This window comes from Pelophylax lessonae, assembly GCF_965119305.1.
Source record: "Pelophylax lessonae genome assembly, chromosome: 11".
NCBI lineage: Eukaryota > Metazoa > Chordata > Amphibia > Anura > Ranidae > Pelophylax > Pelophylax lessonae.
In genome coordinates this window covers 96,384,483-96,407,038 of record NC_138778.1, presented here as the reverse complement: position 1 = coordinate 96,407,038, position 22,556 = coordinate 96,384,483, and the positions used below count along the sequence as shown (strand labels likewise).

At 47.7% G+C, this 22,556-nt stretch overlaps 1 protein-coding gene across 4 annotated transcripts in view; it reads left to right on the top strand.

The window, feature by feature from the left end:
• The window catches only part of TRMT1L (tRNA methyltransferase 1L), a 313,438-nt gene that overhangs the window by 227,769 nt on the left and 63,113 nt on the right, over positions 1–22,556 (top strand). For all 4 annotated transcript variants that reach the window (XM_082272088.1, XM_082272087.1, XM_082272089.1 and 1 more), the window contains one exon: positions 18,386–18,546. In XM_082272088.1, the coding sequence (XP_082128214.1) occupies positions 18,386–18,546 (161 nt within the window). The remainder of the gene's footprint in view (positions 1–18,385; positions 18,547–22,556) is intronic.

Here is a 22,556-nt window from a genome sequence, read left to right as displayed (position 1 = left end):
CGACGCAAGCTCCTCCCCCCGACAGATGTGAGAGAGAGACAGAATGCCCTTGGAGGCCCACACGGAGGGATCCGGGATGGAGAAAAACTCCGGTAACTCCGGATTCATCCATAGGGGGGAATTCGGGGAACGCCGACCAGGTCCCAACCGAATGTAGGGCGATTGCAACTTCCATGCCCTAATCACTGCCAACATCGAGACAGTGACAGGGTACGGGGCCCTCGGTCCACGCAGCAACAAGTTACGTAAAGCCTCATATGAGCCCAGCAGGCCCGCCTCCAGGGCCACCGCAGCATTGGAGGCATCCGAGATCAGCCAGTTGTGAGCATGCGTCAAAAGTCCCGCCACGAAGTAACGGAAAAAATCCGGACACGCCAGTCCCCCCCGAGTCCAGGGTCGCTGTAGGATCGTCAGTCGAAGTCTAGGAGGGCGAGAATTCCAGATAAAAGTAAGGATGCGAGAGTGGAGCCGACGAAAAACGGCCTTCGGTATCCAGACAGGGGAGTGACGAAGCACATATAGGAGAGGGGGCAACAGCTTCATCTTGACTAGGTTAATGCGGCCAATCAGGGTCAAGGGGAGATTAGCCCAGGAGCGCAGCTTGGTCCCGAATTTCAACAACAAGGGAGATAAATTAAGATCACAAAAGTCTCGAATGTCAGGGGATATCACTATGCCCAGATATTTGAGCCTGTCAGTCCAACACAGGGGCAAGGACGGGTCCGCGTGGGCACGGGCCCCCGCGTCCACCGGAAGGATAAGCGACTTGTCCCAGTTCACTCGCAGGCCAGACAAGGTGGTGAAGACTGCCAACAGATCCAGGGCCGAACGGAGCGACCGGCCGGGGTCCCGGAGGAAAAGGATAATATCGTCAGCATAAAGCGCCAACTTTTCCTCCAAGGACCCCACCCGGATCCCCCCGACCGCCCCGGAACCACGAACAGCCGCCGCCAGAGGCTCAACAGCCAAGGAAAACAAGGCAGGCGAGAGAGGGCACCCCTGGCGAGTGCCCCGCGCGATCGAAAAGGGACAAGACAGCCTCCCCCCCAACTTAATCTGAGCACTGGGGTGAGCATAAAGCATGGCAATCCATTTACAAAAAACAGGGCCAAAACCAAACCTTTCCAGAACTAACATCATGTAGGACCAGTCCACCGAATCAAATGCCTTTTCTAAATCAAGTGCCACCATCACACGTGTACTCCGAGCCTCCGCTGGGACCTGCAAATGAGTGAACACTCTGCGTATGTTAATATCAGTGGATTTGCCTGGCATGAAGCCAGTCTGGTCCATGTTGACCAAGTAGGGAAGGACCTTCATCAATCTGTTAGCAAGCAGTTTGGTAAGTATCTTCAGGTCATAATTCAAAAGAGAAATGGGCCTGTAGGCCGAGCACAAAGTAGGATCCTTCCCCGGTTTATGAATTAGGACTATGTGCGCCAAAGATATGGACTCCGGGAGAGCTCCCAAGTCAAGGCAAGATGCATAGGTCTTCAAAAGCCTAGGAGCTAGTTCAGAGATATACATCTTGTACCAATCCCCCGGCAGGCCATCGGGACCAGGAGTCTTCCCAGGGGGGAGGGAGCGAATAGCCAGCTCGACCTCCTCCAACGTGAAGTCCGCCTCCAGGAGAGCCACGTCCTCCGGGGCCAGAGTGGGCAGCGCCCCCCGGCGGGGGGGGGGGGGGGTCCGCCCGGTACACACGTTCATAGAAATTACGAAATTCCAGGAGAATATCAGCAGGATCCCGAAGAACACTGCCATCCGCAGATTGTATGACTGGAACCACCGTCTGGAACCTAGAGTCCGCGGACAAGTTAGCCAAAAGCCTGCCGTTCTCGTCCCCGGACTCGAATATCCTGGCCCGCAGCGACCCCACCTCCGCCTCAGCGGCCGATGACACATGTAGGTGCAACGCCCTCCGAGCCTGGGCCAGGGAGGAGTACGCCTCAGGGGAGGGATCCAAGGCAAACGCAGCCTCGGACTCCTTAACCACTGCCTCCAAATCCGTCCTCACCGAGGCGCACTCCACCCGCGCAGCCTTAATAGCGGAGATATAGTCACCACGAATAGTGGCCTTGAAAGCATCCCAACACACCAAGGCGGATGTGGTGAGGTCATTAACCTCCCAGTACTGGGCAATCTTACCAGACACCCCCTCCACCACCCGTTGATTCTGAAGCCACCCACAGCCCAGCCTCCAGCCACCCCGCTCCCCCGGATCACCCAGCCGCAGCTGAATCTCAAGCGGGGAGTGATCCGAGAGACCGGCGGGCAGGTAGCCGGCCGACAGCACAAATGGCAGGACTGAGGGAGAGCAGAATGCAAGATCTATACGGGAGCCGGAGTGGTGCGACGAGGACACGTGAGAATAGAACCGATCCTGCGGGTGTTTCCACCTCCACAGTTCTGTGAGCTGCAAGGTCGAGGCCCAGGTGCACAGCTCAGAGCAGGATTGACGATTCGCATTCGAGGTGTCCAAGTCACCATCCAGGATGCCGTTAAAATCCCCAGCCACAAAGATGCGCTGGGTCGAGAATTCGGCCAAGCGATCATAAATGTGGTACAACACAGCACTAGAAAAAGGTGGGGGGACTTACACGTTGACAAAAATAAACAGTTTACCCGCAATGTCAAGAGCTAGGATAACATATTGACCCTTGGGATCCGTTATAACCCTCTCAACACGACAGGGCAGGGCCCTATGTACCAAAATGGAGGTCCCCCTGGCGTAAGTGGAGTAGGTGGCGTGGAAGGTATGACTCACCCAGCGCCTGCGTAGTGCCAATACAGCACTCCCCGTCAGGTGAGTCTCCTGGAGGAAGACCACATGTGGTTTAGAGGATTGGAGATATTTGAATAGCAAAGCACGCTTGAACTTGCTATTTAGGCCCCGCACGTTCCAAGATAGCACCCTAATGCGGTCAGCCATAGCATTGGGAGAGAAAATGGGGCAGGAGAAATAGGAACAGCGGCGGGGGAGCCAGGGGCCAGATGAGAGACCAACCACGCCACCCCTCAGTATCTAGTGCAGGGAAGCAAGCAGCTCGGGCAGCGACCCACAAGGAGTCAGCGACACACAGTGAAATAGCACATTGCACAATGAATAGTAAAACACAGTACGGGTATGCAGCCAAAAACCAAAAAAGAAAAAAAAGAAAAGACAATAAACAAGAACACATAGAAACCCCTGTCAGCCAGAGAGCAACAGTGCTACAGGCCAACTTCATCCCAAAAACCTAGAAGAAAAAACAACACACTATCGACTAGGAAAATGCCCAGCCAATAGTCATCTGGCACTAGGCCAGGAGGGGAGTAGCCGGAGGGCTAACCAGAGGCAAGGCCGGCCGACGGTCCCAACAGTCCCAAGGACCAGGAACAGCAATCTTGTGGGAAACGTCTAATAGAGGCCGTCACCAGCTCCAGGGACACATATGTGTAGAAAGGGGGAAAATAGCAAAAAACAAGGGCAAAAAATAAAACTACTCAGGGGCATTGATGTGGAGAGTCAGAGAGCATCCGGGGAGAGGGAGTCCCCTCCAGTCACAGTCCAATAAGACAACTCAAAAAGGGGGGACGGAGGGGGGAACAGGGAGTCCAGCCAGCAAGGCCAACAGAGTAGGGACAAGGAAGCTCACCGCAGGCTGAGCAACCAAGCGTCCGCGTCATCAGGAGAATCAAAAAACTTGACAGAGCCAGCATGTTGCACACGGAGTCAGCTGGGATAGAGCATGGAATACTTGATTTCTTTTTCACGGAGCCTCCGCCGCACATCATTAAAGGTCTTCCTCTTTTTCTGAAGCTCTGCAGAGAAATCAGGGTATAGATGAACTGCAGCGTTTTCGTAAGGCAAAGTGTCATGCTTGCGGGCCTCACTCAGTATACGGTCCCTGTCACGATAGTTCAGGAAGCGGACCAAGAAGGGGCGAGGGGGGGCCCCAGGGATCACACGGCCTGTAGGGACTCTATGTGCCCTCTCAACGACATAGGTGGGAGCCAGGTCAGTAAGGTGCAGGAGGTCCTTGAAAAAACGTTCGGCAAAATCAGCAGGCCTATCCCCCTCAGCCCCTTCAGGCAGTCCCAGCACCCGCACATTATTCCGCCGCTGGCGGTTTTCGGCATCATCCGCCTTAGCTAATAGCATCTGAACTGTGTGCTGAAGGGAGGAAAGGGAGGCAGAGTGCTGGGTAGTGAGGTCCTCAGCCGAGGAGATACGCTGTTCAGTGTCCGTAAGCCTCCCCCTAATCTTGTCCAAGTCAGCCCGGATAAGATTGCACTCCTCCGCCAAATAATCAATCCTGGCCAATAAGGAAGTCTTACTCTGCTCAATGGCAGATAAAATCATGACAGTGTCACTTGCCTGGACCGGGATGGATGCAGATGGAGCAGCAACAGATTCCGCCGGGAGCTCCATGTTGGTAAGTAGAGCACGCAGGCCTTCCAAGATGGCGTCCGGAGGCACCGCCGGCGGGGAGGCCGGCTTCTGTTTCGCAGCGGCGGCCGCGGATTTGCCCTTCCCAGGCATGTCGGACGTAGCCCACGGGTGTCCCGACCCTCCACAGGTCCGGTAACGGCAGGTAGAAGCGGGGTGAAGGATGAGAGAAACGAAGGATTAGTCAGGGTCCCCGGAGCTCCAGGCAGGCACGTCTGGTCCGCTCTACATCCGGTCACGCCCCCCGATATGCCCCTTTCTGAGAGAGCAGGCACAGCTACTGCAGAACATCAAACTCCCGAACTGGATACAAAATAGCACTCCAACCTGGAACCTCACGAATAGCTGCTAGCAGACGAACAGGAGAAGCATACATCAGCTTACACTCCTGGCAATCAGTCTCCAGCAGCATACAGTGAATCCCCCCAAGAACGAGACAAAGCTCCGTGTGGAAGGTCAAGCAGTGGTATATTTATTGAGAGCTACCTGCCCCCGTATTTATACAGGTCTCCCACCTGGTGGACACTCCCTTAGGGGACCAAATGGAAGACTGTAACACAAACAGACATGTATCACATTACAGACTCCCAGAAGCAAAACATCCCCACAATGCATGCCATAACCCCGGTATTTTTTTTCAACGGCGGGCGATTGGCTTTTAGATAAGGGTGGTCCCAGTGGCTGATCCGCCGTGGGATCACCCTTACAGTGGGGCGGAAGAGATGCCCCCGCCACGTCCTGGATGCTTTCCCCGCTGACCGGACCCGCCGGCAGCGGGGAAAACGATCTGGTCCCGGATCTTTAGAGAGAGGAATTCGAGTGAGGGCAAGATGGCCCCCACTCTACTCTATGGTCTTGGAGGACCGGAGCAACGTCAAATGTGGTTGCCTAGCAACCGGTTTAAAGGGACGATTTTTTTTTTCCAACAATTTTTTTTTCGTTTTTTAGTGTAGTTGTGAGGTCTTTTTGACCCCAAATCTCACAATAAGGAGGACCTGTCATACCTATTTCTATTTCAAGGAAGGTTTACATTCCTTATAATAGGAATAAAAATGCTAAAAAAAAATTTTTTTAAAAACTGTATACGCAAGTCCCGCCCACATATGTAAACGGTGTTCAAACTACATATGTGAGATAGCACCGCAATCATTAGAGCAAGGGCAATAATTTGAGCCCTAGCCCTCCTCTGTAACTCTAAGCTGGTAACCTGTAGACATTTTTAAAATGTCGCCTTTGGGAATTTTTAAGTACCAATGTTTGTCGCCATTCCGTGAGCGTGCGAAATTTTGAAGCATGACATGTTTGGTATCTATTTACTTGGCGTAACAATATCTTTCACATTATAGGAAAAAATTGGGCTAACTTTTGCGTTTGAAAGACCGCTGCGCAAATACGGTGTGATAACAAATATTGAAACAATCTCCATTTTATTCTCTAGGGTCTCTGCTAAGAAAAATATATAATGTTTAGGGGTTCTAAGTAGTTTTCTAGCAAAAAAAAAAACAGATTTTAGCTTGTAAACACCAAGTGTCAAAAATAGGCCCGGTCTTAAAGTGGTTAAGATATATATTACTTGAATAAACTCTGAAACCACCGCAATTAACATTCTTTCTCCAAATACATAAAGTGAAGTAGCTTAAAGTGAAGTCCAAGATACCAATAGTATCTTTATGCATAAAAAAACAGTATACATATTTACCTAATTCTATGTATTTAACCACTTAGGCCCCGGAAGATTTGGCTGCTCAAAGACCAGGCCCTATTTTGCGATTCGGCACTGCGTGACTTTAACGGACATTTGCGCAGTTGTGCGATGCTGTACCCAAACAAAATTGACGTCCTTTTTTCCCACAGAGCTTTCTTTTGGTGGTATTTGATCACCTGTGCGTTCTTTTTTTTGGGGCTATAAACAAAAAAAGAGCGACAATTTTGAAAAAATAACAATATTTTTCACATTTTTTTATATAAAATTCTCAAAAAAAATGTAAAAATCAAAATTTTTTAACATTTCAGGCCAATTTGTTTTCTGCTGCATATTTTTGGTAAAAAAAATCGCAATAAGCATATTTTGATTGGTTTGCACAAAAGTTTTTGCGTTTACGAACTATGGGAAAGATTTGTCATTTTTATTGTTTTTTAATTTTTTTTTATTAGTAATGACGGTGATCTGCGATTTTTTGCGGGTCTGCGACATTGCGGCGGACAGATCGGACCCCTGACTGACTTTTTTTTACACTTTTGAGCGTACCAATGACATTACTACAGTAATCAGTGCTATAAATATGCTCTGTCACTGTAAAAATGACACTGGCAGGGAAGGGGTTAACTTTATTGTTGATCAAGGGGTTAAGTGTGACCCTAGGGGCGTGATTCTTACTGTCAGGGGGCATGGCTTGTTATATCATCACAGAGACATGCGATCCTACATAGCAAGATCGCATAGCCCCTGTGATGATCTAAGGGAGAATGACAGATGGCTGTGTTTACATTAGCTGTCTGTCTTTCTCCCTCTGCAGCGGGAGATCGTGAGTGACCGGCGGCCATCGGAACCGCCGGTCACTCACGTTGGCTCCCCAGGGAATGAGCGGGAGCGCGCCGGCAGCAGCGCGCGCTCACCCCCATAGGCGGCTGAGCGAGTGACGTACCCCTACGTCACTTTGCCCAGCAGCAGCTGCCTGCCGCATTATATATGCGCTGGGCGGTCGTTATGTGGTTAAAGGTTATACCTACTATATCAATAATAATACACTTATAATTCAAGGAGTACCTTCCCATAATATATAATGAATATTGGTTGATTATTAGAAAAGTAAATGTATATAAAACATTCCTTAAACTTATTCAATTAAGTAGGCCTATATATATGCTTCATATAATATAATGATACCATAACATTATTGCCAATACAATCAGTACAATGAAGAATAATGTTTCATCAAGCAATTTTTAAATGAGCCCTTAAAAAAAAAATGAAAAATCCTGATCCATTGTTGAAATTGAGACAAGAATGACTTCAGTCTCACAACCCAGCCTGGCACCATGGCTAGTCCTTATCTTGACGTGTTGTCTGGACCCTTTCATTTATTGGCCTGAGAAAGGATTTGCTAAGACTCTAAATTTTTTTTTGTAAGAATCTTCACCCAAGCATAATGAACTTACATTCACCTCATGACAAAGATGGCTGCCAGGATGCCCATATAACAATATGTAAAATATGTGTGGGCCTCATATGATTCCTTTTAGCCCCAATAGTTCTGACACCTGTCGCCACACAAGGTTCAAGCAATTTGTTTACCACATGTAATGAAGTCTTCAGTCTCCTTGACATCAAGCGCTATGCAGGACTACTGCCCGTGCCTTCGGTTGGGGTGTTCCTCCAATGCAGAATGGCTTTCCATGGGTAATTGCCAACTTATTTGGACTTCTTGCAAAGCATCTTTACAGCGGATTCTGCTCTGCCATTAGCTTGTGGGTGCCAAGGGGATGAGGTAAGATGCTCAAACCCCCAATCTGTAGAGTACCGTCTGAATTGCTCACATGCAAATTGAGGTCCATTATCCGAGATTACGCTGTCTGGCAGGCCATAATGTGCAAACTGCATTTTACAATTCTTGATTGAGCACCTTCCTGACCTGTCTGCTGAAATTACAATCTCCCCAAAGTCAGAATAGTGATCCACAATCAGTAGAAAAATGTTCCCAGCATAATTTAGTAAATTCATGATTACAGTTTGCCAAGGCCCGGTGGGCAGCACATGTGACATGCTTTCTTTCTGTTGTGCCTGTGTATATTCTTTGCATGCTGAACAACGGCTAACAAAGTCTCGATTCTCATTTTGCCTTTTGGGCCAGTATAGGGTATCTCGTGCATGCCTATAGCTATGCTTCTCCACCAGTGTGACTGGCATGAATGTGTGTCAACATCTCCGATCTTCTAGATTTAGGAATGCTGACTCTTGGCCCCTTGTAAAGTATGCCACACCGAATGCCGATTTCATTTCTGAAAGACCAATATTCTTTCACAAGAAATGGCACTTCCGCCTTTGAATCTGGCCAACCATTCAGAACAACAGATTTAAGTGCTTGCAAAATTCAATTCAATGCCATTCAATTCAGACTGACAGTCTGAATGATCTGTGACAGTGCACCCAGGTCCTGTTAAACATTGCAAACTGTGTGTTGTGCACATTCAGCTGTGCCTCCTGCTGTGTTACTAATGTACATTTCAGGTACAGGGAAATAGATCACATTTAGACAATAGTTTTGGAACGTGAGCAACATGCTCTGTAGGCATTTAGGTGCACACAAAAGGGGTTTCTTGAACAAAGATATGAGACTTATGGGCCGTTTCTGCCGTGATCTCATCACGACCATAGAGGTAGTGATGAAAGCGCTGGCAGGCAAACGCAATATTCAGACATTCCTTTTTGACTTGTGCATATTTTTGCTCAGTAGAGGTCCATGCACTTGAAGCAAATATGATAAGCTGGCCAGCTTGAAATAGACAACAACCAAGTCCACTTTTGCTCACATCACTTTGAATAGTTACAGGTTTTGTAGCATCATAGTACTTTAGGACAGTTGTATCAGTGACCAAACGTTTGATTTCCTGCACTGCATTATCATGCTTAGGAAGCCAATGCCAAACCGTATCCTTGTTCAGAAGCTTTTTTTCAACGGCTCACAAACCTGAGAGACACAGTAAGAATTTTGTTAAATACTGTAGGTAACAAATCCTATGAAGTGCTACAAGTATTTCATGTTAGACTGCTGTGGCATATCCAGTATAGCCCTGATTTTTTTTTCCTGGGTCCACCCTCAAACCCTTTTAAAAAGTACACTCCCTTGTCACTTTATTAGGTACACCTGTTCAATTGATCGGTAACACAAATTGTTAATTAGCCAATCACATGGCAGCAACTCAATGTGCGTTTAGGCATCTAGACGTGATAAAGATGACTTGCTGACATTTAAACCGAGCATCAGAATGGGTAAGAAAGGGGATTTAAGTGTCTTTGAACGTGGCATGGTTGTTGGTGCCAGGTGGGCTGGTCTGAGTATTTCAAAACTACTGATCTACTGGGATTTTCATGCATAACCATCTCTAGGGTTTACAGAGAGTGGTCCGAAAAAGAGAAAATTCCCAGTGAGCGTCAGTTGTGTGGAGGAAAATGCCTTGTTGATGTCAGAGGAGAATGGGCTGACTGGAGATGATAGAAAAGCAACAGTAACTCAAATAAACACTCGTTACAACTAAGGTATGCAGAATACCATCTATGAATGCACATTTCGAATCTTGAAGCAGATAGGCTACAGCAGCAGAAGACCACACCGGGTGCCACTCCTGTCAGAAAAGAACAGGAAACAGGCTGCAATTCGCACAGGCTCACCAAAATTGGACAATAGAAGATTGGAAAAGCATTGCCTGGTCTAATGAGTCTCGATTTTAGCTGCGACAGTCTGTTAGGGTCAGAATTTGGCGTAAACATGAATGCCTAAATATATCCCACCTTGTACCAACGGCTCAGGCTGGTGGTGGTGGTGTAAAGTTGTGGGGGACATTTTCTTGGCACACTTTGGGCCCCTTAGTACTAATTGAGCATTGTTTAAACGCCATGTCCTACCTGAATATTGTTACTGACCATGTCCATCCCTTTATGACTACAGTGTACCCATCTTCTGATGGCTACTTCCAGCAGGATAATGCACCATGTTTCAAAGCTCAAGCCATCTCAAACTAGTCTTGATCAGGACAATGAGTTCACTGTACTAAAATGGCCTCCACAGTCAACAGCTCTCAATCCTATTGAGCACCTTTGGGATGTGGTGGAGATTCGCATCACAGATGTGCAGCTGACAAACCTGCAGCAACTGCATGATGATGCTATCATGTCAATATGGACCAATATCTCTGAAGAATGTTTCCAACACCTTGTTGAATCTATGCCATGAAGAATTGAGGCAAAAGGGGTTCCAACTCTGTACTAGCAAGGTGTACCTAACGAAGTGGCCGGTGAGTGTATATGTCTATGTAGGCGGACCTCTTTGACCTTGAATTGCAGTTTTACCCGCCTACAATGATTCATCAATTCCAGCAGTTTGCTATCATGGTCTTGCTTTGCTTCTCCATCCCGTATCCCCACCGCCTACCACAATTATGTCATCAGCAATTTGTTCAATACCATTGGGTCCAGCCAATAGTTCATGTTTACGTTGATACACTTCTGGTGCAACTAAAACTCTAAAAGGCAGTTCGAGACACTTTTTCTTCCCCAGGGAGTCCACAAAGTTGTCATTTAGCTACTTGCAGTATCCATTTTACATTGTACTGTGTGTGTTCCTGCTATGGGCCTCTACTTGATGTGCCACATCCCAAAAAGCATAATACAGCAGAAAATTCCCCTAGGGGTGGGACTTTGTAGGCACAAATTTTGAAATTTTGAAAAGACAGATCATGAATATACAAAAGAATCTTATTAAATACAAAAAATAGAGTAAAGTACAACAATAGTTGTTCATAAGCTAAAAACAAACGATGCAAGCAATAATGTGTGTGTGATGAAAAAACTCAACCAACAGGTCTATCCGACGCGTTTCGAGGTTTTTTGACCTCTTCATCAGGGATGATACTGGAATCCTATCTGTAAGTGTTGAAAAGAGCATGTATAATATATATAATTTTCAAAAAAAATAGCATCCGACGCGTTTTCGAGGTTTTTTGACCTCTTCGTCAGGGATGATATTGGAATCCTATCTGTAAGTGTTGAAAAGAGCATGTATAATATATATAATTTTCAAAAAAATAGCATTAGCATAAAAAAATTACATTATGAAGAATACAAAGATGGTTTTGACTTACATGGTTGGTTTTCAAAAATACAGACATAAAGCTTGCTGTTTTTTGTTAAAAACAGGAAAAAAGCTACGACCCAAACACTGCCGTGTGTTCACAGAGTAAGATTTTTTTTCCAGTGCGCATATCATGAGCAAAATGTGGATAGGACTGATGGCAAAAATGCCCCTTGATTCTGAGCAGCTGGAGTCCAATTATTGCTTAGCGGAATGGACCGAGCAGTAGTATGCCCAAGCTGCAAAAAGCAAAAAAATAGATGAGATGTATAAGGGGCATATTGTAAGCATGTGCTGAATGGCAGAAATAAATTGCCAAAAAACCACATTTACATCCAGTTTCCTGTGGGATTGAGGCCGAAAAGTTTTTATCATATTGTTGTAAATATCAAGAAAAATTGTGTTTAAGGAATAAACTACAATAGCCAATATGGTTAAAGATAAATATATGCAGGTACACTGAAAACCAAAGCCAAGGTAAATGGCGATGGCTACAGCATGACTGATTGCATGTCTAAAGACCAAAGCAAATTAAAAGATATTAGGTTTGGTATCCCACAAGAGCTTGGAAAAATTATGTGTTGAGATTTAAATGGAAGAAATCCAAAACAGGACGCCCCATATGTAAGAAAAACATTCTTTTTACCTTAAGATGTTAAAGGGATCAAATGCTGCATGGACTCCTTCTCCCGGCGGTGAATCGCACAAATGACCACCGCTAGGAGCCGGTTAATATAGCGTCCATGCAGCTGATCCCAATGTAATTATGAGCAGCAAGCCCTGCCACCAGCTGAGGGCTCCCTGGGCGGTGCCTGCCTGAACACGTCCACAGGCGTCGGACGCATGCGGACATGTTCATGCATTTTACATTGTAAAACTGCATCAACAAGCGTGAACAGTCCTGCCTTTGGCAGCTTGTCCAAAACATCCTCGAGAGTTGGCATGATGTAATGAGATCGCCTCATTACCTGCTTCACGAATTTGGGTTCTATGCATATTCTTCGCTCATCAGGCTTCTTTACAATCACTGTTACTTATCCAATCAGTTGGTTCAGTCACTGGTGCTAAATGTCCATCAGCCTCATAAAGGCCAAGTTGTGCCTTGACTGCCTATTTTAAGGCAACTGGTACATTGTGGCGTGGTGCACATTGGACCGGAGGAACACTCGCGTCAAGGTCAAAATGAACTTCCCCTGGAGCAGATTCTACAGGCCCAGTAAAAACATCACTATCTTCCTGCAATAGCTGTTTTGCCAAGGGCCCCTTGAATTAATTATTAAAAAAGAATAGCGCACACATGCAAAAGAAATGACTATCAAATATGAAGACAATCCATAAATAAAAATGGGGATTTGGTCCCACCATATGGCCATATCGTGCTCAAGCCCACCACTAGGTCAAAGTACCCCATTGTCAGTGGGTCCTACACTATCCATAAAAAATGGTTGAATCCAGCCTCTCTAACCCTTGAAGACAACACTCCTTGCTGGGAGAGATCTGCTAATGCACTACAAGGGACTCCTCCTATATCTACTTGATAGTGGACACTGATAAGAGTACAGGTGTGTGTGGGGTGGGGTGGGGTGCTCAACCTCAGAAATCTAGTCAGAACGAATACATAATAAACAAGCAAACATTTGAATTAATTGTCCATCGCATTGAGCTCTGCAGGTATGGAGAAATGCATCAGCCCTAGATGCTCACAGGTTGAGCTGGATAACAGTGACTTTTGGCAGGTTTCCACAAATTCAAACTCTAGCTTGCGTGTCAGTCCACAAATGATACATTTTGGTCCTGAAGAGTTGTGGTGTCACCATTTTGGTGTCACATGAACTGATGCGTGCTTCAGGTGCTAACATAATTTTGTGTCTCAAGCATATTACATCATGTTGCTCCTAAATCTAGCTGGCAGGATTGAGGCTTATTTAATTTTAAAGTGACAAACCATTCCTTTTTCCTTTTGGATTGCACAGCGCCGATCAATTCACTGCTGTATATCACTTCAGCAGTGTGTGACCCTTCCTTACATGCAGATGTGTCCTCCATGGTGTGTTTCCTATTGATGGCCGTTTCTTGACAAACAGGAGCAAAATATTTAGCTCTTCCACAAGACTTACAAGACTTCCCATAAGCTAGACACTGCTCGTTATTTCTTTGATGCACAATCCCACAATATTTGCATGCTGTATGGTTGGCAGTGTTAGTACTGGGTGGGTGATGCCGTTGCTGCAGTTTACTCATGTAGTGTCACTGCATTGCAATGTTTATGCTGGGGGTCTGCTGTCTGTCCTGTTCCATATCTTTCAGACATCTGTCAGTGAGCTCTGCTGTATAGCACATTTCAGTGGCTGTGTTTAAGGTCAAGTTGTGCTCTCTTAGAAGATGCCTGCGTGTGCTCTCACAAGCTATACCGAGAACAGTTTTGTCCCATATTATTTCATCTTTAAGGCCACATGCACACAGGGCATTAGAAAAAATGAGCTGTAGAGTCACTACCAATGCCAGGAAAAAGCAGCTATAAAAATGTGTTTTTAGTAGCTTTTTCAATTGGCGTTTAGCCTCGTTAACGTTTAGCAGCATTTTTTTGGCTCTATTCAAAATCAAAGGTTGCCTATGAGCCGTCTTTGATACGGCTTTAAGCCCATTGATTTGAATAGAAGTTGCATCCAATTTGGATCACGATGATCCGACTTGTGGTGCGACTTGCGCACTAAGGATCTTGAGGGGGAATGAGTATGGGGTACATTATACCCCTACCCATTAACCTCAAAAAAAGCAGTGTAGTGTAAATGACGAGATGGTTTTAAAAAGTCCTTTATTAAAAATCTCCCTCTGATCGTACCCCCCCCCCCGGTCTTCTTCCTATGGTCTTCCTCCTCCGATCTTCTCCCTTTGGTCTTCTCCGCTGCCGACCCAGTTCTCCTCCGACTATATCTCCCGTGATTTTGCTGGCTCCGCTCTAGCCATGGGGGTGTGGCCACACGGTGACGTCATCCGGAGAGCCCACCTCCTTGTGTCGTCACGCATCATCAGGTGACGACACAAGGGGCGGGATCTCCGTGTGACATCAACGGATGGCCACAGCTATATAAGAAGCCGCAAAAAGCGGAAGCCGGCATAATCACTGGAGACCTCATCGGAGGAGGACTGGGTTGGCAATGGAGAAGAGCAGAGGGAGAAGATTTGAGTATTTTGGGGTGAATGGGTAGGGGTACAATGTACCCCATACTCATTCACACGGGGGGGGCGGGATCTGGGGGGGACATCCAGATTCCAATAAATCCCCTGCCCGCAGACCCCCACAACCACTGCCCAGGGTTGTCGGGAAGAGGCCCTGGTCTCCATCAACATGAGGACAAGTTGCTTTGGGGTGGGGGGGTGTTAGCCCCCCCCCCTGCCCTAACACAAACCCCCCCCCCCCTTTCAAGGGCATGTGGACTGGTATGGTCCAGGATGCTCGTCCCCTCCCCTTTCCTGACCTTCCGGGCTGCATGCTCAGATAAGGGTCCCGTATGGATTTTGAAGGGGTAGAGGACCTCACACAGGGTTTTTTTTTGGACGCGGGGATTCCCCTCAAAATCTATACCAGACCTAAGGGTCCAAGAGTGCCCCTTCAAGATCCTCAGAGCACAAGTCACACCACAAGTGGGATCATCATGATCCGACTTGGATGCGACTTCCATTCAAATCAATAGGCTCCCATAGGGAACCATTGAGTTTCACTTAAAAAAAAAAGTATGACGCAGCCTAATGCTGTACGCAGCGTTAAGCAACGTTTAGCAGCCTTTATCAGCGTCAGACGTTTTTACAGTTGTAACGCCGGTCCTCATAACACACTGGCCCTGGGTTTTTTTGCAGCTTGAAAATGCCTATGCCACTTATAGCTTTAAAATGTCTGTGTGTGCATGAAAATCAATGGAGGGGCGTTTTTAAGCTGCAAGAAACAAACATCTGTTGCTCCTTAAAGCAGCTGCAAAAACGCCTTGTGTGCATGAGGTCTTAGAGTACCGTATTCACAAGTTGCCGCCTTTTCTCTCAAGCATGCAACATACTTATCAAAAGATTCTCCCTCTTGTTTGCAGCATCCGATCACATATCTTTCATAAATTGCATTTTAGTAGGTTTGAAATGAGGCTTCTAGTGCATGTAAAATGGCTCAGATTGTGCTTATACACATCTTTGCATTCACTGCACATGCACTTTTCTCAAAGTTGCTGCTTGCACTGCTGCAGGTTTCTCATTCTACCTTGTAGCCAGGCAATAATCCTCAAACTCCGCTCTGGAAAGTTTCCCAGTTGCTGCTCTAGTCCCCACTGATTCTTATTTCTTATCTCCTCCGTAGCACTTGTGGCAGCCATATAGTCGTTAAGTCTCTGAGTTCTCAAACATCAGAAAATACATGAAGAACCGCCTGAAGCCGTAATTCACTAAACAGAGCTGTGTCACACAAGCTGCTGAATTCCAAATAAGAGGCTGTCCTGATTCCAGTCACTTGTGAAACCATGTTTCAAGTATAGAAATGAAGACACTGCAAGCTGTTAGTCTGAGGAGTCATGTTGAACTGTATATCTACATTCAGGTCAAAGGCACAGGAAGTACAAGCAATGCAATATTACCACAGAGCAGTGGCGGGGGGGGGGGGGGGGGGGGGGCTGACCGGGGCTATAACCCCGAGTGGGCCCCCAAAAAGCCCCGGGTCTCCTATTATTTAAAATTATTAGTCCCAAGGCCTGGAGTTGGCCAGGAACTCGGGGCTACATACCTCAGCAGTGTAACAAATATACGGCACATCCAGTGATTGGTGGGCAATCTGGGACAGCCGCAATGAGAGTGATTGGAGCTGTCAAGTTGAAGCAGTGATGTCGGGGGTTGGTGGGGCTGGTATGTGGGGCTCCGCCCCTTTGTTCCATGCATAGACAAACAGCAGCTGATCGGGGAGGAAGGTGGCAGGGGTGGGACCAATTGGAACTACTGTATGTGAACTCACAGCGCTGTATAATTCAGGTTTATTATACAGCACTGTGGGTACACATACAGGATTGGTTCCACCCCCTGCCACCTTCCTCCCCGGCCAGCGGCTGTTTGTCTATGGGCAAAGGGGCGGAGCCCCTCTTATCGGCCCCACCCACCCCCGACATCGCTGCTTCAACTTGACAGCTCCTTGTGGCTTCCCCCGGCCTGCCCACCAATCAGCGGCTGTGCTGTATAAATGTTACACTGCTGCATGTCCCACTCTAGGCTGCACTCATTTTTGTTCCAGCTGATGCCGCCATTCTTCCCTCAGCTCCTTTATACTGCTAATCAAGATTTTAGGATAAGTGTGCTATATTTAACTAATTGGTGTCTTTGCAGTGTAACCAATTCCTGAACCTTGCACCCTGTACAACGCACTCCTGAACATTGCACCCTGTACAACGCACTCCTGAACATTGCACCCTGTACAACGCACTCCTGAACCTTGCACCCCGTACAACGCACTACTGAACCTTGCACCCTGTACGAAACGCACTCTAGAACCTTGCACCCTGTACGAAACGCACTCCAGAACCTTGCACCCTGTATGAAACGCACTCCAGAACCTTGCACCCTGTACGAAACGCACTCCAGAACCTTGCACCCTGTACGAAACGCACTCCAGAACCTTGCACCCTGTACGAAACGCACTCCGGAACCTTGCACCCTGTACGAAACGCACTCCTGAACCTTGCACTCTGTGCAACACACTCCTGAACCTTGCACCCTGTACTATGCACACCTGAACCTTGCACTCTGTACAACGCACTCTTGAACCTTGCACTCTGTATGTAACGCATTACTGAACGTTACACCCTGTGCAAAGCATTTCTGGAGCCTAAACTCTGTACAACGCATTCCTGAACTTTGCACTCTGTACACAAATATGCACAAATCCTTCCACACTTAGCGTAATGCACTCTTCCACAGTTTGTGCAAAACTATTTGCAATGGAAGCATTTTTATTCTTTTTTTTTAATGATCGTACTGGGGTTTGTGTCCTTGGGACTCCAGCTTGTTGGGCAGCAAACAAAGATCTTTTTATAAGTACAAGGAACCATGTTTTCTTAAGCATTTGGCCACACCCATTTTGCCTCGCTACGCGTGCCACAGTTCACTTCCCCTCTCGAGTGTCCCTCATTCTGAAGTTCAAAAGTTGGGAGGTAGGGGGCTATAGTATGCAGTTTGCACACCATTGCTGAATTGAGAGTGGTAACTGCCGGAGTTAACTTTCCAAGTTACCCAGCAACCAATCACCTGCTGGGTAAAAGTTAACTCCGGCAACTCCTGCTGTCTATTCAGCGCTGGTGTTTCTCTCTCCAGTTCTGCCTTTGTCCTGCTCCGCTCTCCTGTGTCTCCCCCTCTGCATGTATGAATCAGGTAGGAAAGGGCAGAGCGGTGGGGGAGGCGGGGCTGTATAATGCAAAAGGGGTCCAGAGGTGTGTGTGGGGGGCTGTGTAATGTAAAAGAGGTCCAGAGGTGTGTGTGGGGGGGGGTGGTATCTGTGTAATGTAAAGGGGTCCATGGGTGTGGAAGGGGGGCTGGGTAATGTAAAGGATTCCAGAGCTGTGGGGGGGCTGTGTAATGCAAAAGGGGTCCAGAGGTATGGGGGGCCGTGTAATGAAAAAAAGGGTCCAGAGGTGTGGGGGGGGGCTGTGTAAGGTAAAGGGGTCTAGAGGTGTGGGGGGCTGTGTAATGTAATGGGGTCCAGAGGTGTGGGGGGGGGCTGTGTAATGTATAGAGGTGTGAGGGGGCTATGTAATGCAAAAGGAGTCCAGAAGTGTGGAGGGGCCCTGTGTAATTTAAAGTGGTCCAGAGGTGTGGGGGAGGGGCTGTGTAATGTAAAGGGGTCCAGAGGGGTCGCCCTATCAAAATGCTCTAATTGGTGTTACACTCACCTTTAATCCAGCATCGGGCAAAGCTCCTTGGCACTGATCTTCACGCCCCCTTCTGATGTTGGAAGGGGGCATCGTGGGATAAAATTTATCTTCGGGCTGAAGCCCCTGGTCTTTTTCCTACCTAGCAACACCCCTGCCAGAGTGTCACTGTATTTGTATAACTCCATAACAGTTTGTGTTCTTGTGTTTCTCAGGTCTGGCTCCCTGTTTAACGCAGGCTTTCTGAGAAGAATGCTGTACGAAGCAACATCCCGAGGCATTGGGGAAATCCACACACTGCTGAAGAACCTCATATGTGAATCTGAATGCACAACTATTAAACAGTTTTCTGTTCATCCCATTCAGTACAGTCAAGGTGCGGTTTATTCAGTAAAGCTGGTGCACAGGTGCAGATTTCTATTTTGGTAACATTTTCTGCATTTTCTGATCCTAAAATGTAAACGATTTTCAAAATAGCCATCCCGATAAATGAAAGAACAACAAAAAAATTATCAGTTTTCAAAGCGGAGTTCCACCCAAAAGTGGAAGCTCCGCTTCTCTGTCAAAAACAGGTATATGCTCCGACTTCCGTGTAAGGTCAGCGCGGCAATCAAAGTCATTTACGGCCCCTTCTTCTTCCAACCTGCTGCCTTCTGGGAGACACACACAGGTCCCAGAAGACAGCAGGACCATTCAGAAGGCACAGCGTGATTCACGCATGGCTTTACTTGCAGTTTCCCTTAGTAAGGATGCCTGCACCCGAAGCAGATGAACGGGTCGGCTAGGGGTGCTGACATCTTGGGATAACAGGACAGGTAAATGTCCTTCTATTAAAAGTCAGAAGCTACAGTATTTGTGACTTTTAATACAGGCTGGAACTCTGCTTTAATAGCAATATGTAAAACGCCTATATAGCAAACGCATCTAATCAGTTTTGCATTTTCTGTCCATGTGTTGGTCACTAAAGCTGACCATAGATGGATCCTTTTTCGCCAAAACAAGGTGGATGGAGAAATCCCCCTGTCCCCGCAGGACATTGTTTTCTGACAACAGATCCTGCTGCTCTCTGAATACACTGATCAGTGCTGATCAAAAAAATGTTTCTCTATCGTTCATCGACAGACGCAGCTCTGCTTAATCATAGACTATAGGATTATGCTGCTCCCACTAGGGATCGGCACTAGGCTGAAAAAGAGCTTGTCCACGCCTAGAGGGGCTGTCCCAGTAGGCATAACCCCTCAGGCTCTGCTGTACTCAGTTTGTTCTGCCTAGTGACAGGGATAGGACCTAGTTCCCTGCTGGGACTTCGGTCTTAGCTGTAACAGGGAAAGTTTGGGATTTTTTATTTTTCTAGTTAGTTCGAGGCACTACAAGCAACAGCCAGCTATGGTTTTTGCAATAGATAATATAGATCCTTAAGGTCTCCCAGCCTGGCCTGCGAGCGTGAGCGGGTTATAGTCCAGTACTAGGCCTTGCCACGACGGATGGGGACGAGCCTGCGAGTGGATCATCTCGCCAGGACGCAGACTACCTGGAATGCCCTTAGTCGCAGCCTCCCCTTGGCTAACAGAACCCCCATCCCGGGTGGGAGGTGATCTGTTTCGGAGTGGCGTCCCCCCCACTACCCCTGGAGGTTGCTGGATGGGCGCGATCCCTTCCCTGGAATGGTCGGACCTTAGGGGCTCCCTCGGTTCCCTGGCACCTCCGAAGGTTAACTAGCATACCCCTTGCTCTCTCCCCCCTCCCCCTTGTGGGTTTTCACTGTGGGGGCGATAATAATGTGGCTGGTTTTCGGCACATATTTGCGGGGTTGGATCGTCCGGGGGGGAGTAGGGGGGGTCCTTGAATGGGTAACCCTTAGTTGCCTTTTGTTCTGGGACCCCTTTTGGTGTTCCTGGAGACCGCATGGGGGCCGCCATTTTTCCGTGATTCATGACCTCTGTGTTCCCATTAGTTTGTATGGGCAGCCATTTTCTGGAATTCACCATTGAGAAAATATATCAGCCATTTTCTTGTGGTCCGGAGGCAGGACTGGCATGCAGCATGTTTTTTTTTTCTATGCTTGAGGCAGAGTTGCTTCCTCTTCCTGTTTCTTCTGTGTTACTTTCCTTTTGACACTGACCAGGACTGCACGTTTTTATCAGGTAACGTTTCTGGGGGGCCCCTGTAGGTTTTCATCTCCTGCTCTGCTATATTTAGACATTGCTCAGGTTTTTGGGATCCGCAGTAATAATGGGGAGACCGTGTTTTTCGCGGTCTTAAAGGGACAGTGCACAAAAAAGATTTTTGTTTGCAAATGGAGTCCCAGGATTAAATATCACCTGCCAACCCTCCGGCCAGCAGTTGCAGCCAAAGATTGGGGTTTTTCTGCAAAGCCTGATGTCAAAAGTGCAGTCGGTTTGTTCTGGTGCTGCTAGCCGCAAACGTCCTACCCTCGATCTGCAGGATCTTTGGATTCTGACACAGATATGGTTGACGCAGACCACCCTGAGGGGTCGGTGTCCTCACATTCTGACGGTGAAGTGGACCTGTCGTCCTCCGCTGTCCCGTGAGAACGCAGCTTGGTGGAAAATTTGATAGTTTCTGTGCGGTAAACTCTTAAAATGGCTGATGAACCCACAGCGCCAGGTACACAGGTGTCTTTTGGCTCCCGCGAATATCGCAAATCAGGTAAAGTATTCCCTTGTCCTGACTTGTTTTACTCTATTGTGGATAACAATGGCGACTCATTAAGCACATGCTGGTGGTGCCTAAGCGTTTTGCACGCCTTCCCCTTTGCGGAAGCGGTGGATACCAGGTAGGCTGTACCACCGAAGGTGCATTCCCTGGTGGCCAGGTTGAATAAAGTGACTCTGGTGCCGGTAGAAGAGTCACCGATCTTTTCAGGTCCCTTGGATAGATGGGTGGAATCCTTATCCCGCCGGGCACATCTGGTGACGGTTCACGTTAAAAGCTAACTTTGTGAACGTTCTTATAGCACAGACTGCTACTGAATGGGGGAAGTTTCTGAAGAGTAACCTGGAAATGACACAGCTTCCTCCTGTGATTCTGGAACGGTTAGACCAGTTGGTCCAAGCCCTGGTGTTCATGTGTGATATGTCCCTGGACTTGGCCTTATTGGTGGCCAGAGCATCAGCAGTGGGGGTTGCTATTAGACGCCTGATATGGCTGAAATGCTGGTTGGCTGACCAGACTTCTAAAAAAGCTGTTGCTGATCTCCCTTTTATGGGGGAGAAGTTATTTGGAGCCTCTGTGGACGAGTTGATCAAAGGTATCACGGGGGCGCGGGGGGGGGGGGGGGTTTTAAGAGCACTAATCTGCCTCAAAAGGCAAGGCGCTGCGCCCTAGGCGGGGGCATTCCTTTACTGCTCCTAAACGTCATTTTCTCTCCTCACCTTTCCAGGACGGCCCAACAGTGAGAGATGATAGGCTCCTCCCTACCGGAAACACAATCAATTAAGCACATTTAAAAGGCCCCACCTTTCCCTCTAGCCCCAGTTTAGATTGTGTTTCCTCCTACCAAAGAAATGCAGCTTAAAGACTTACCTGCAGACTCGTAGGAGTCGAAAAGGTACCCTTGTGAGCCAGGTTCGGCAGAAAGCCACGGGTTCCCCTCGCAGAACTCTCTGGAGTGGGCAGGGGGGACCTTATGAGCGGAGCAGTCCCTGCACTCCCGTCCGAGGGAACTCACAGGTCGCCCATTGGCAAGCCCTCGGTCACTTCCTAGTGTTTCCAGGTCTTGTTCTCCGGCGCTAGCAGCTCTCCACCGTTTGAAGATTTGAATTTCCCGCCGCCATAACCAAGAGGACGGGCGTTCCAGAGCTCGCTCTCAAACCGGAACTTCCGACGCAGACGTCAGACGAGCGCGACATGGGAAGGAAAAGAAGCATGGAGGAGACGCCGGAACCGCTAGACAGCGGTAAAGCAGATTCCAAAGCTAGCACAGCTCGGATCCCTGCTTTGTAAATGAGGTCCTCTGCGACTCAACCTCCAGGGAAGGAGGAGGAGAGACAGTCCCAGGTGTCGGCAGCTAAGAACCAGGTCGGACAAGGTAAGTGATAACTCGTATCCTTACTGACCTATGAAAAGCCTGCTAGTAACCAACATGTGCCTGGACTTATTTCATTTCCTTGACCCTAGTAGATTGTTTTGCCTTCTTTCTATGGTCCCTATTGTTTGATGTTTGTTTTAGGAAAGGTGATACTTAAATGTCTATTGTATCCTGTTTTCCAGAGTCCCAGAGCGGTTCACCTTCAGTACCTGCTGTGCATAAGAGATGTGGTTATTGTTCAGATAAGTTACCTAGTTCCCACACTAGACCATTCTGCTATGAAAGACTTTTTTAACAATATGCAAGAACAAATGCTTTCTACTATGTTAGCAGTA